The 14,766-nt window shown below is 47.5% G+C and overlaps 1 protein-coding gene across 1 annotated transcript in view; it reads right to left on the bottom strand.

Annotated features, from left to right (window-relative positions):
• Nucleotides 1-1,256: 1,256 nt before the first annotated feature.
• Nucleotides 1,257-14,766, bottom strand: part of PGM2L1 (phosphoglucomutase 2 like 1) — a 59,280-nt gene continuing 45,770 nt past the window's right edge. The window contains exons 11-14 of the mRNA XM_020791878.3: nt 12,624-12,753; nt 6,193-6,382; nt 4,418-4,551; nt 1,257-2,287 (exon numbers count right to left, since the gene is read on the bottom strand). Of these exons, the coding sequence (XP_020647537.3) occupies nt 2,185-2,287; nt 4,418-4,551; nt 6,193-6,382; nt 12,624-12,753 (557 nt within the window). The 3' untranslated portion in view covers nt 1,257-2,184. The remainder of the gene's footprint in view (nt 2,288-4,417; nt 4,552-6,192; nt 6,383-12,623; nt 12,754-14,766) is intronic.

The following is a 14,766-nucleotide window of genomic DNA, read 5'->3' as shown; positions in this document are numbered from 1 at the left end:
TCAGGAAAGTTGAAAACATTACATCACACTCAACGCTGGGCTCCAGGCTCTCGGCTCCCAAAAGACAGAGAAGTGGAGCTGAACGAAAACGTCCTGGTTCCCAAAGAAGCCAAGAATCAACCACGTTGCCTTGCCTGGGAGCAAACCAGGAGTCCAGGCTCGAATGTCCATGTGAAGTCTTTTATCCTTTGTTTGTTTCCCTTATTTCTGCAAAGGGAAGAACCAGTAAGCTGGCAGGCTGCTCCTTCACAGCCAGACACATAAGCCTGCAAATCCTGGCTTACTGTTACAGGTGAAAGGCAAGCTCTGAATGGCTTGTTCTTGGGTCCATCAGTAGCTGGGCCGTCAGTACAGAGGTCACCTAGACGATTTTATGAGATCCAGCCCAAAAAGGGTGTAAGAAAGAAGGGGAAGAAAGAAGGGACAGTCAAACAAGAACAGCAAAGCTAAACTCTATGGCCTCCAACGTGGTTTCTGCTCTCTGCTCAGCCACAAGCACTGAAAGAAGCTTCTGGATTTGGAAACTCATCTGGTTACCAGACTGGGAAGGGGAGGGGAGCTCTCTCTTTTGCAAAGATCTGCCCCGTCGGTTCATGTCAGCAACCCGGGCTTCGCTCTCTGGGATGATAAATCTCTGTGCTCTAGCACTGCTTGCCATCTCAAATCCCCCTTACCAGGGGCACCTGATGGTCTCCTTGCCTTTCACACAGGAGAAGGCATCTAGCAATCCACCCTTGATGTCCTGTCTCCCAGTGCAGCCGGGCTCTCCGCAACTTGGAAGGCTGAGGAGGTGGTGGGTTTCCAGCTTGCTGGGATTCGCACAGCCTGTCCTCACTTCTGGAGGTTGGCGGCCAACCCCAACCCTCCAAAGGAATCTTCACCCCCAATTTGTTTGGAAAGCTTTGGCTCTCACTCTGCAGCATGGCAAGACCATGGCACTTCGCAAAGGTCGGTGCAGTATGACAGCGTAAAGTGCAGGCTTAATAAGCGTGTGTGGCCAGGTTCAGCTCCGACACACCCTGCAGGGACAGACTCTTTCAGAAGAACTAACGGAGCCCAGTTCTTTATGCAGACAAGCAATTAACAGTACCCATGGCCGGTCTGATTAATTACTGCAGAATGTTAACCACTGCTAGAGGAGAAGAAAGGATGAAGAAGCCGTATGCAAAGGAGTCTCTCCCCAGGGTGTGATATAAGGAAGCCCATTTTAAAATGGTCTTCTATTAATTAGCTAAAAGCTGAAGTGTTTGGAGGTGTTTTAATTCAGGCAACTGAGGGCACAATTGGCAGAATCACATTCAGCCACCCCAAAAGTCTTCGGTACCTCTCTAAGCATAAAACCCCAGGACACAGTCTTGTTCCCTGGCCGCCAGGAAGCCCAGGAGAGAGCAGTCCTTTGAGGGGCAAACGGAGCATGAATTGGGCCATTAGGCCCATTTCAAGACCCATTAAACCTGCACTCGCACACCATGCCATTCTCCTTTAACGGCTATGCCAGCTTCAGCGTAAAGCGTAGAGACAGGGCGAGAACTCGACGTACAAAGAGCACTTTTCAGAATAGAAAGAGGTTTAAATAGATAAGGACCACTGAACAACGGGGACCAAACTAGAAAGTCCTAATTCACGGAACTCTACTAAACAGGCTGAATAAAATTAAGACTTCCAAGAGGACAGGCTCACCGACGCTTATAACAGCTCTAAAGAAGCAGGGCTCTCCGTCAGCCTCAGACTCCAAGCTTTCTCACCCCTGAGAGCTTTCCAGCTGACAAGAACCTCCAAGCGTCCCAGACTCTAGATATCTGGACCTACAAGATGGAACCCACAGGAGAAAAAATAATAATAATTGTATTTGCTCTTTTTTTCAAAAGAAGCTGGGGCATCAGCTCCTGGCGGAGTTTTTCAGCCTGCGCCCAGCCTTTCCTTTTAGCTTCAGCCATACCTGGAGGAACTCATCATCCTCTGGAAGTCTGTTTGGTAATCAGCTGACCCTTTTAGGATATAATGCTGACAAAAGAAGACCGCTTTCCTATAGGTAGGCTGTCTAGGGAACACATACACACACACACACACACACATATTAAATTAATGCAAACGGGAGTAATCATCTTGGTTCCTTTGTTCCATGGGACACAGTGCATGGAAGTGACTTCTGCGTCATCACCCAAAGGTGGGAGGAGCCGGCGGCTACACGGAGCGCCAGATCAGTCCATTCTTACTGGGCTCCAGAAAATTCTCAATGAGGGCGTCAATGAGTTTCTGCAGGTCCTCTTCCAGGAAAGCGATGTCACTAAAGAGCAGGAAAGAGGAGGTTAGGAAAAGGTCCCGCCGTGATCGAGAAGATCTGTTTTCTCTCTGAGGACAAACACTGCGACGGGATTCCATTCCTTCTCACTCTCCCCACGGCTTCTTGGCTACCCAACACGGCTGCTTCACACCGCTTGGCTTCACAAGGAGTCCGGGAGAAGAGTCAGGAGGAAAAAAAGGGGGCTTGGCCTGCTTCTAACGCCAAAGGGCTCCCACATTCTGCATCTTTTCACCGGCCTCAGCAGCATGAAAGGTCCATTTTGGGAAACGCTCCAGCAGACTAGTGTGGCCAGGATGACCCAAGCACTTCAGCCATGGCCAGCGTAAACCTTTTGCACTAAATACAAGGCGAACGAGACAACGGTCACCGCTTACCCTCCCGTCGCAGGTGGGAGTGCTGGCCTTTAGCCCCTGGCCTTCCATCATGTTCAGGAAGAGCCGCTTGCTGGCCAGCTGATTCTAGGCTAGTCACGCAAACCCCTCGCCTAAGGCCGGGCACACCTGTCGATGATGCTGCCCCCCCCCCCGAATTTGAATTTTAGTAAACTCTGATGACAAAAAAACCGCAATGACATTCTCATCTGCTCAACTAACCCACCCCACAGGGCTGCTAAGGGTCAGGAAGAGACCACATTAAGTCACCTTTGGGTCCGAATGGCCATACGTAGCCTGTATAAGTTTCACACACACACCCAGAACCACCCATAGGCATCCTTCAGTCTCGAGAGACTATGGTAACATGCTCTGAATTGAGGAGTGTCCTCTCCAGAGCATGAAGCCTGGGTAAAGTAATATGGAGGATAGGCTGTTACCCAAGCAGCAGATCCCCCCTCTCCACATTGCTGAAATGGTCCAACGGAGAGGCAAGAGCCAATACAACTGGTTCCAGCAACGTCACAGGAGTTGCCAGAACGACACGAGCTGCCTCCGGGACTCCAGCTCCGGATTTTGCCTAGAGGTTAACTCCTGAAGCCTTTTCCATTGGTGGATATATCCACAAGGCACTGGAGGTTTGGAATCAGAGTTTTCCTTCTCCTAGAAGCCACAGCAAAGTAAAAAGACGTGCCACACGAATCCCATGTGGGATTTCTTGGGTGGTTTTGACTTCCAGTGACTTCCAAAAATGAACAGAAAAGAAGCGCCAACGGGATTCATCTCCCAGTCTTTTGCTCTGCGCCATCATGCCCAATCCAACTTAAAGCAACACTAGTGTGGTTTTTCTAGGTAAGTGAGGCAGTTAAGGAATCGTTTTTTCAGTTCCATTCCCTCAGTGAACTTCCATGGCTGAGCAGGGATTCGAACACAAGTCTCCTGAGTTTTAGCTCATCGCTCTGTCCACTAGATCACTGGTTCTTAACCTTGGGTTACTCAGGAGTTTTGGACTGCAACTCCCAGAAGCCTTCACCACCAACTGTGCTGACTGGGGTTTCTGGGAGTTGCAGTTCAAAAGCATCCGAGTAACAAAGGTTAAGAACCACTGCACTAGATCATGGTGTGTTCCCTTGCCTTAGGGAGGGTTTTTTTAATAGATATGGTACTCTTATCAGTGGCAGTGCCTGGATCAAACAGCATTACAGACCTTTTCTTTAAGGCATCTGCAATGCCTTTTCTTAAGGCTCAAATCTATACACTGGTGCCTCGCATTACGACGTTAATTCGTTCTAGCGAAATCGCTGTAGAACGAAAACGTCGTAAAGCGAACATTAAAAAGCCATTGAAACACACTAAAACCTGGTTAATGCATTCCAATCGGCTAAGAACTCACTGTCCAGCAAAGATCCTCCACAGGGGCAGCCATTTTCGGGTACCTGTGCAGCGAAAAATGGCTCCTAAACACAGCGGGGAGCCATTTTGAGCACCCGGCAGCCATTTTGAAAACCCGACGATCAGCTGTTTTGATCGTAGGGAAGCGAAAATCGAGCAGCGAAATTCCCCCATTCAAAACATCGTTTTGCAATTGCTTTTACGATTGCAAAAACCTCATTGTAATGCGGATTCGTCATTAAATGGAGCGCCCGTCTTGCGAGGCACCACTGTAATTCGTTGGATCTGTGACAGGCACAGAACTTGACTCTCTCAGACATTGGGGGGGGAGAGAGAAACAGTTTCTCACCTCTGTTCAGGGGGTGCACACATCTCTGCGTAGTATTTGATCTTTGGTTCAGTGCCACTTGTCCGAAGGGTGGCAACACAGCCATTTTGAAAGGTGAAGGTGATCATCTGGCTGTTTTTACTCACAGGCAGCACCTGTTACAAAAAAACAACAACCCACAAACAGCAGGATCTTGAGTCCAGACATTCACATCTCCACCTCCTTCTTCATTCTGTCCCGCCCCGATACGTGTCCACACACCCGCTCTGAACTAAGTTGGTTCCAGTGGTATGATTGAACAGAATCTTATTTTTCACCCCAAACAGCATTAGGTTACAGAATCCTAACTACTCTGAGATAAGAAGTTGATTGATGCCTGTATTCTTCATCACACGCTGTCAAATTGATGTGCGATTATCAATACAAGCATCAATTTGTTAAGGAGCAGCAATTCACCACTGCAACTTATTCCATCTAGTTGACTGAGTGATAATATTTTCGCTCCACCTTTCTCATTAAACGGACCTAAGGTGGCTTACATCAATAGGAGACCGTCTTTAAAGTGAAACACAGGGAGTATACAAATGCTAAAAAAGATCAAACAAATACTGTACTAAAAAAAAAAAAACATAAGCAACACCAAAACACATTCAAAGCAGCCAAGGACAGTGATCCATTTAAAAGAAAACCCACTCAGGCAGACAATCACTGAGGGGAAGCTTGCCTGAAGAGAAAGGACTTATTTGCCTGCTTGCGGAAGGAGAGCTGAGATGGGGCCAGGCTGGCCTCCAGTGGGAGGGAGTTCCAGAGTCTCTGGGAGTGGCCACAGAGAAGGCCCCTCTCTTGTGTCCCCACCAGATGGACCCGTGAAGGTGCAGGGACCGAGAGAAAGGCCTCCCCTGATCATCCGAATGCCCAGGTAGGCTCATAAGAGGGAAATATAGACTTTTAGACAGATTGGACCCTAAAGGGCTTCATAGGTTAAAGCCCGCATAAACATCCACCAGTGGAGCTGCTGGAACAGGAGCCTCGTGACCAGCCCCAGTTAACAATCCGGCTGCCATGTTTTGAATCTGCTGAAGTTTCCTGACGCTTTCCATACCAGCATTCCTGTGTTAATAGGATTCTGGCCACGACTGGTTACGTTGAGTAATCTATACCTTTGTAGCCAGGAATCTATAGGTTTGCTCTGGACCATAAGAAGAACATCCAGGTTGCCAATTTTACTAGATAGCCACCATAGGCATTTTAGTGGCCACCCAGGGACCTGCAGGCGCTGTTGTGAACAGCACTGATCAACAGCAAGGTTGCAAAGCCATTTCAGAGAATAAGGAACGTGATCGCATTCAGCTTCTTAAAACAGACATTTATATATATTTTTAAAAGCCATAAAATGGTTCAGAGAGGCACGGGGCCACTACTGATGCAGGAGGGAGACCAACCAACTAGCCCCGTGCACAGGTGAGTTCTGCTTCCGAAGAGCTCACCTGTAGAGAGGAACAGGTACGCTTTGAGCTCAATGGAGCAAAAGGGCTTCTAGGGCCCTCCTATTTAGAAAAAAAAGGAGCCTCTTCAGGCCATTTCCAGTGCCTTTAGTGCAGCTGCTGAAGTTTCACGCAACCGGTGGGGGCTGTGGTCCCTTCAGAGATTCATGAAATGCCAACCCGTTTAATGCCAATTTACGCAATCTGCCCATTTTAGACTCAAGGGGCAAGGCTGAATGGGGGCGGAAGGCTTCACCCCAAAGGTGGCTGCACGGCTGGCAGCCCTTCCCCACGGAGAGCCACACGACTCACCGACTTCTTGTTCGGCCGGCTGCTGTCATACCCGGTGGTCACATCCCGGATGTCCAAAATACTGTAAGCGCCACAAAAGGCAGGGTACGAATGAGGTCCGTCAAAGTTCCGAAGCCGGTCAAAGATCTTCTTGATCGTAGGAGGATCGTAACAGAGGAAGTAAGAGGTCTTGGAAAAGTGGTAGCCGTACCTGCAAAAAAAGACAGGATAAAGTTAGAAATGGAAGGCTTTGTTACACCTGGATTCGGTCCTTAGGGGAACTACAGAAAGCTAAATCATGACTGTTACATACAGCACTGATGTTACCTGTCTGTCATGGGTTTGGAGGGAAAGTTCCATCCTATGGGGAGTGGAAGGCGGGACATCAGGAGGAGGGGCTGTACTGTATATATATGGGGATCCTGTGTGGAGAAGTTTAGGAGAAGCTGGAGAAGAGCTGAGAGAAGAAGCTGGTGTGGGAGTCTGTGTGTCAGACAGGGTACTACTGTGTGTCAGTCAGTACCAACCTGATAGGTTCAGGTGTCTGTATGGTTAGCCAGAACTGATAGGTTCAGGGTCTGTGCTTCAAGTTAAGTGTTCTGTGTGAACCAAACTGTGTGTATGTATGATTGAGACTAAGCCACGTTACTGTATCTTATCCACTTGATCATTTTATTTTCCCTGTGTGTTATGTAAATAAACCTTATTCCTTTATTTGTTAAAAATCCATCCCTGGTCTGTGTGACTTCTTATAGGGAATGGTTGGTGGCAGCTTAGTGAAAGTGGGGCATATCCCAGTAGGTCTGGGTTTGTCACATTGATTGGTGTCCAGCGTGTGGGATACGACTGGTCCAGTTGTCCAGTGGTCCAGCAAAGCCTTGGCAAGTGTGCCCAGAGCAAGGGGGGTCTAGTCAGGGACAATCTGAGGGCGCGTAGGTAATCTTCTAGGCGGACCTCACGGGGAGGTGCGCTAGTGGAAGAACGTGCCAACTGGGGACTAGATTAGGGAGCTCTGAGGCAACCTGTTTTGGCGGGAAAAAAGCTGAGGCAAAACTGTGTGAAGTAGCAGTGATCTAGCCCACTGGTTCTTAACCTTGGGTTACTCAGGAGTTTTGGACAGCAACTCCCAGAAGCCTTCACCACCAGCTGTCCTGACTGGGGTTTCTGGGAGTTGCAGTTCAAAAGCATCCAAGTAACAAAGGTTAAGAACCACTGATCTAGCCTGTCTGCTGAGAGGCCTAGCAGAGGGGGGTGGACTCCGGCTTGCAACAGTTGCAAGTTAGTGCTGAAGAACAGCAGCAATCTATAGAAGGCTGGTTCTGAGGCAAAAGAGAGGAAAAAAAAAGTGGTCGCTTTATTTTGAGGCTTGACTTTTGAAAGCAGCCTGTTCTGGGGGGGGATTATGCCCTTGACTCGAAGCCAAATGGCAGAAATGGGTGAAGTGAAAGACCCCCAGGTAGACCAAGGTTCTGAGGATGAATTTGGCTCAGTGCAGGGTGACAGCACAGGAGAACAGAACCCAGAACTCAGGAAAATACTCCTAGCCCAACAGCATGAACTGAGGGTGAGGGAAATGGAGGAAAGATTAGAGAGAGAAAGAAGGGAGGGAAGGGAAAGGCAATTTGAAATGGAGCAAAGGGAAAGAGAGAAACAAAGGCAATTTGAAATAGAGAGAATGGAAAAAGAAGAAAGATTAGAGAGAGAGAAAATTGCTCTGGAAAAGGAAAGGATGGCGTTTGAGTTAAGAAGATTGGAACTGATGAATCAGAACAATAATAACAATAGGGATTCTGAGGGGGGCCAATTGTCTAAAGCTGACCTGAAGAAATTCCCTGTGTACCACAAGGGAGATTGCCCTGAGGTGTTCTTTTCCCTCGTGGAAAGAGCGTTTGTGGACTTCTCAGTAAGGGAAACTGAGAAGATGACCATAATGCGATCTTTAATCAGTGGCAGCCTGGCAGAAGTCTATGCAGAGATGCCAGAGGAGCTGCTAAAAGACTTCTCTGAGTTTAAAAAACTGGTGTTTGCCAGACATGGGATAAATGCGGAACAGCTGAGGCAGAGATTCAGGTCACTCACCAAGAAACCAGAGCAGACTTTTACCCAAGTGGGGGCCCAATTGGTGAGGCTGCTCGAGAAATGGCTATCTCAGGAGGGAACAGAGACCTACCAGCAGCTCAAAGACCTGATAGCGCTGGAACAGTTCTATTCAGTCCTGCATGGGGAACTGAAGTTCCAGGTGAGGAAAAGGAAACCGAAATCTGTGGCAGAAGCAGCCGAGATCGCAGATTTTATTTCCCAAATAAGAAAGCCCTTGGGTGAGGGGAAATCGATGGGGAAACCTAAAGAAACCTACAGCAAGTACTCTCAGGGACCAGGGAAAAGCCAGCAAGGGGGAGGGGCCCATGGTGAAGGGAAGCGCTCAGACATGAAACCAAGACCTCAGATTTTGGAGGGAAAACCAAAACCAGATGAGAAAGACTCCAAATACAGCAGAAAATGTTATTTCTGTCAAGGAAAGGGCCATCTAATCTCAGAGTGTGAGAAATTAAAGCAGCTAAAAGGAAATGTGCCTCATGATTCGAGTGGAACCAAGCCAAAAGCTGTGTTCTGTGTCCAGAAAGAGCAAAGCTCCTTGTCACTGAGGGAGCCTGTTGCCATGGCTACTCAATCTGGAACAGTTACATCTGCTGATCAGGCTGAGGAAAATGGTCCTCTTGTGGAGGTCAGGCGCTGCTTACTTGTGAGAACAGATTCTCAGTTGTTTGAAACAGCAGGGGTGGACGTAGGAATACTTGACCATCAGTATCGGGGGTTAAGGGATACTTGTTCCCAGGTGACCCTGTGCCATCCAGATATTATTCCTAGGGAGTATATAATCCCGAATGAGAGCATAAAGGTGGCAGGGATTGAGGGACAGGTGATCTCGCTGCCAATAGCTGAGGTACCTATGAACTTTCAAAGCTGGAGGGGAGTTTGGCGGCTAGCGATTTCATCGACTCTGCCAGCAGCCGTGCTCGTGGGAAATGACCTGGCTGAACATGTGAAACGGGTGCTAGTGATTACACGTTCACAAGCCACCACGGGGACAGTTCAGGGGGGTAATGATGAGCCCGAGACGGAAGCAGGTGGGGGGAGTTCAGAAGCTGAGGTGGAAACCTTGACCACAGACAGCCGATTTGGCCAAGAGCAAAAGGCAGACGCCACTCTCCAAAAGTGTTTTGAACAGGTGACAGATGCCCAGCTAACACCTGAGACCCCAGTGAGATTTTGTGAGAGAAAGGGAATCTTATATAGAGAGACCCTGAGGAATATCTCAAAAGGGGGAGATGGGATCAGAAGTCAGCTAGTGGTACCTGAAAAGTATCGCCCCATGATCTTACAAAGGGGGCACTCTGACATGTTTGCTGCGCACTTAGGGGTGAACAAAACACAGCAGAGAATCACACAGAATTTTTACTGGCCTGAAATAGGGAAGCAGATCAAAGAGTTCTGTAAACAATGTGATGTGTGTCAAAGGCAGGGGAATAGCCGCGACAGGACCAAAGCAAAGTTGTGCCCTTTGCCTGTGATTGACACTCCGTTCAAATGCATAGGGGTGGATATTGTGGGACCTTTGCCCAAGGCCACAAAGAGGGGGAACAGGTTCATTCTCACCACTGTGGACCATGCCACGAGGTACCCTGAAGCCATACCCTTGACTAACATTGAAACTAACACAGTGGCAGATGCCTTGGTGGGGTATATGTCCAGGATGGGATTTGCCTCAGAAATAATCACAGATTTGGGCGCATCGTTCACATCGAAGCTCATGAAACGCTTATGGCAAATCTGTGGAATTAAGCACAAGGAAACCACTGCCTATCACCCTGAAAGTAATGGGTTAACTGAGAAGTTCAATGGGACTCTAATGCGCATGATTAGGGCTTACTTGGCAGAGAATCCAAACAATTGGGACCAGAAGCTGCAGTCCCTTTTGTTTGCTTATCGATCAGTGCCACAAGCCAGTACCGGGTTCAGTCCGTTTGAACTTTTATTTGGGAGAAGGGTGAAAGGGCCCCTTGATTTCATCAAACAAAATTGGGAGCAGATCACCCAGGATGACCCACAAGACGTAGTGACATACATAGACACCTTGATGAATGACCTAAAGAGAAACCTAGAGCTAGCAGCAGAAAACCTGCAAGCTCAGAAGGTCAGACAGAAAACATGGTATGACCACAAAGCTAGAGAGAGGCACTTTGACCCAGGGGAGGAAGTGCTTTGGCTTAGGCCCTGCAGAGAGAACAAACTGCAGCTGGGTAGCCCAGAAATAAAATACTTGGGTCACATGGTAGGGGGAAGAGTGATCAAACCCCTAGAGGCCAAGATAGAAGCAGTTCGTGATTGGCCCCGGCCCAACACCAAGAAAAAAGTCAAATCATTTCTTGGGTTGGTGGGCTACTACAGAAAGTTCATCCCGAGGTTTAGCGAGATAGCGACTCCGCTGACCGATCTGACGAGGAAGAAGACTGATGACCGCATCCCGTGGACCAGCGACTGTGAGGAGGCGTTCCAGAGGTTGAAGGAGGCCCTCATCAACTATCCAGTGCTGCGTGCTCCAGACTTCGACCGGGAGTTCATCATATACACCGATGCGTCTAACAGCGGGGTAGGAGCAGTTCTTTGCCAGGAGGATGAAAATGGTGACCAGCATCCAGTGTCCTACCTGAGTAGGAAACTCCAGAAAGGTGAGAGACATTTGGCAACAGTGGAGAAGGAGTGCCTGGCCATAGTCTACGCGATCCAGAAGGCCAAGCCTTACATCTGGGGAAGACATTTTATTCTGTGCACTGACCATTCACCACTGCAATGGTTAAAGACAATGAAAACCCACAATAGCAAACTTATGAGGTGGGCTTTAAACCTGCAAGACTATGACTTTGAAGTGAAGGTGGTCAGAGGGTCAGTGAACTGTGTTGCTGACGCCTTGTCAAGAAGACCCGAAGAATGAAGACGGCGAAGGAACATGGACTATGTATATATTTTGGTGACCAAAGGTTAAATGTACTTGTTTATTAAACATGCTTGGTTTGTATGAATAAAGGTAACTGGATGTATTGTAAATGGTAAATGTTTCACTTAGAGTGTAAGTATAAGTAAGTATGATATTGTATGTATAACTGTTTTTGTGTGTTTTATCCAGGTTGTTTTTTGGTGAAAAGCACCTTAGCTTTCCCCCTACAAAACAACTTATAAAGAGGGGAGGTGTTACATACAGCACTGATGTTACCTGTCTGTCATGGGTTTGGAGGGAAAGTTCCATCCTATGGGGAGTGGAAGGCGGGACATCAGGAGGAGGGGCTGTACTGTATATATATGGGGATCCTGTGTGGAGAAGTTTAGGAGAAGCTGGAGAAGAGCTGAGAGAAGAAGCTTGAGTGGGAGTCTGTGTGTCAGACAGGGTACTACTGTGTGTCAGTCAGTACCAACCTGATAGGTTCAGGTGTCTGTATGGTTAGCCAGAACTGATAGGTTCAGGGTCTGTGCTTCAAGTTAAGTGTTCTGTGTGAACCAAACTGTGTGTATGTATGATTGAGACTAAGCCACGTTACTGTATCTTATCCACTTGATCATTTTATTTTCCCTGTGTGTTATGTAAATAAACCTTATTCCTTTATTTGTTAAAAATCCATCCCTGGTCTGTGTGACTTCTTATAGGGAATGGTTGGTGGCAGCTTAGTTAAACTGTGGCATATCCCAGTAGGTCTGGGTTTGTCACAATGACCACCATCAAAGGGGTAATATTCAGCCAACCAGAATCTCTATAAGTCTATGACCTCAATGACTTTTTCCCTGGTTATCTTATCCCTCAGGCCCCTCAAAAACACAGGAAACATACATATTAACCCCCAACCTACTCTTCAAAGCCAGTTCTTTTACTTATACAAAATAGAATATGGTCCTTAGCTCTTTCTGGATTTTGAGGTGGCAGAGTACACTAAATTCCTGTTGAGGCAGCTGAAGACTGCATTAGCAGTCTTGTATTCCTGTACCAGGTATATAGCTATAAATATAGCTTGGGAGACGGCTGTTCAGCCAGAGCTGGAACACAGACAGTGTCCTGACTCCTGACCTCTGAAGAGGCCGGCCACAGAGAGTGGCGAAACGTTAGGAAGAACAACCTTCAGAAAACAGCCAAACAGCCCGAAAGAAACAACCACCATCAGCTTCCAATCCCTTTCAAAACAGGGCAACCACCCATTTCCAAGACTCCGGAACCCATCTCCTCCCAGCGTATGCTCCTTACCGAGATTCTGCTTCCGTCGGTTAGGCTCCCCCCAACCCACGGCCTTCTCTCCAGTCCCACGGCATTCATACAATGCAGAGCGCCACCGTCTCGCCTACCTCACAGAATCGTTATGATGCCAAGTTCTCTTTTCAGTTTCTCTCATTCACGTATCCTGACTTACGTTTTAAATATCTCTGTTAACTGCTGGGCCAGCGTTTGGTTCTTGGTGTCTAGATAGGCTGCCATTTCGGCGATTACCACGGCTGCGCTTACACCGTCTTTATCCAACACCGACGTCCCACACATGAAGCCTGCAAACAGGAGCACAATCCGTTCTCAGAACCAGCATTTTATCACAGTACATGTCGTTCATCTATTTCTAGAAGGCAGCTTTGTTGGGAAACCTTGACCTCTGAGTGTATGTATGGAGAACAAGTGCAGGGAAATCGCCCCAGAGGGAGGCCCCAGCTGCAATACAAAGAGATCTGCAAGCGGGATCTGAAGGCCTTAGGAATGGACCTCAACAGATGGGAAACCTTGACGTCTAACCGTTCAGCCTGGAGGCAGGAGGTGCAGCACGGCCTCTCCCAGTTTGAAGAGACCCTCGTCCATCAGGCCGACGCCAAGAGGCAGTCCCGGAAGCAGCAAAACCAGGGAGCTGGACAGGGGACAGATGGTCTTTGTCTTTAGTGTGGAAGGGATGGTCTACTCAGCCACTCCAGATGCTGTTCCAAGTCCTCCATTCAGAGCACGTGACCATCATCTCTCGAGATGGAAGGATGCATAATCTAATCTATTTAAAATATTTTTTACCTCGCCCTTCTCCTTAAAAGGACCCAAGGCAGCTTACAACAATTAAAAGACCCTATATAAAAGCTAAAAACAGTGGGTATACAAATATTTTAAAAGAGCTTTGAATGTCTCTGCACAGAGGGTAGGAAACGAACAAGATGAGTAAGCAGGCATCCTTCCATCTTGAGAGCCTATGGTGACGTGCTCTGAATGGAGGACTTGGAACAGCGTCTAGTGTGGCTGAAAAGGCCAATTCGAGAATGACAATCCCTTCCACACTGAAGACAAATACAATCTGTCCCCTGTCCAGCTCCCTGATTTTGCTAAGATGAGTAAACAGCCCATCTAATTAACATTCATGTTACTCTACCATTGTTGTTTTATGACAGAAGTTCTCATATTCTTTATCGCACGAGCATCAATTAAAGACCGGCGTATCAAAGACGGTGTCTCCACATTGTCACATCCACTGACTTTCTTACCAACCAACCACAATCTCTGTATTTTATATTTCAATGCCATCTATCAATATTTGCCATGTTAGATCTCTTCCTCTTAAGTCTGAGGAAGTGGCCTTGTACACAAAAGCTCACATTAAAAATTATAAGTTAGTCTTTAAGGTCCCACCACGTTTTTGTATTTTTTAAAAAAAAACTTATTATTTCTATTTTGTGTTTAAGATAAGCTTGAACTCTTAACGCAGGAAGGCAAATGTGATTTAACGGGCATTACCGAAACAGGTAAGGATATCGACCAACCGGAATGGTCTAGAGGCGAGGCCAAGAGGATGAAAGATCTGGGCACTGAAGGCATTCAAGAAAAACTTGGACCATCCCCTGGCAGATCTGCTTGGATTGTATCCGTGCATTGAGCAGGGGGTTGGACTGGATGGCCTCACAGGCCCCTTCCAACTTCACTTTTTTATGGTTCTCTGATTCTATGATCTAAAACCCAGATTCTGTGAGGAATGTTTGGGACTGCTGGGTAGAGAAGAGAAGACGATACGATAATCTGTCATGTGAAGGATAGAATGGGCTTGTTTCCTGAGGCCTGGGCGTGTAAGATGCAAACAAATGGCTTCAATTTGCAGGAAGGAAAATTCCAAGTAAACATTAGGAAGATGTTTCTGGAAGTCAGAGCTGTTCCACAATGGAACAAACTACCTCAGAAGCCCAGGGTCTGTCCTCCACTGAAGACTTTTACATAGAGGTTGGTTGTTAGAGATGCTTTAGCTGCAAATTTTTCTTCTTCGCGGGAACTTGGGCTTTATCCTTCTTGAGATCCTCTCTAGTTCTAAAAGTCTATGATTTTTGTGATTCTTATCCTTTCTGCAGCTTGCCACCAAACATAACCATTCAGAAACTGAACCATGCAGAACAGCTCTGGGGAAAGAACAGTCTGAAGGAAGCAGCCATATTGTTGGAGTGCCAGCCAGTTGGGGTTGTTTTTTTTGGGGGGGAGTGCAGGCATAGATCTGGCATGCAGACCTGCCTTCTATCTGGCAAAGGAACAGGAGCCCCTGCTTCGACATG

Source organism: Pogona vitticeps, chromosome 3 (genome assembly GCF_051106095.1).
Source record: "Pogona vitticeps strain Pit_001003342236 chromosome 3, PviZW2.1, whole genome shotgun sequence".
Taxonomy (NCBI): domain Eukaryota; kingdom Metazoa; phylum Chordata; class Lepidosauria; order Squamata; family Agamidae; genus Pogona; species Pogona vitticeps.
This window is presented reverse-complemented; position numbering and strand designations above follow the sequence as displayed.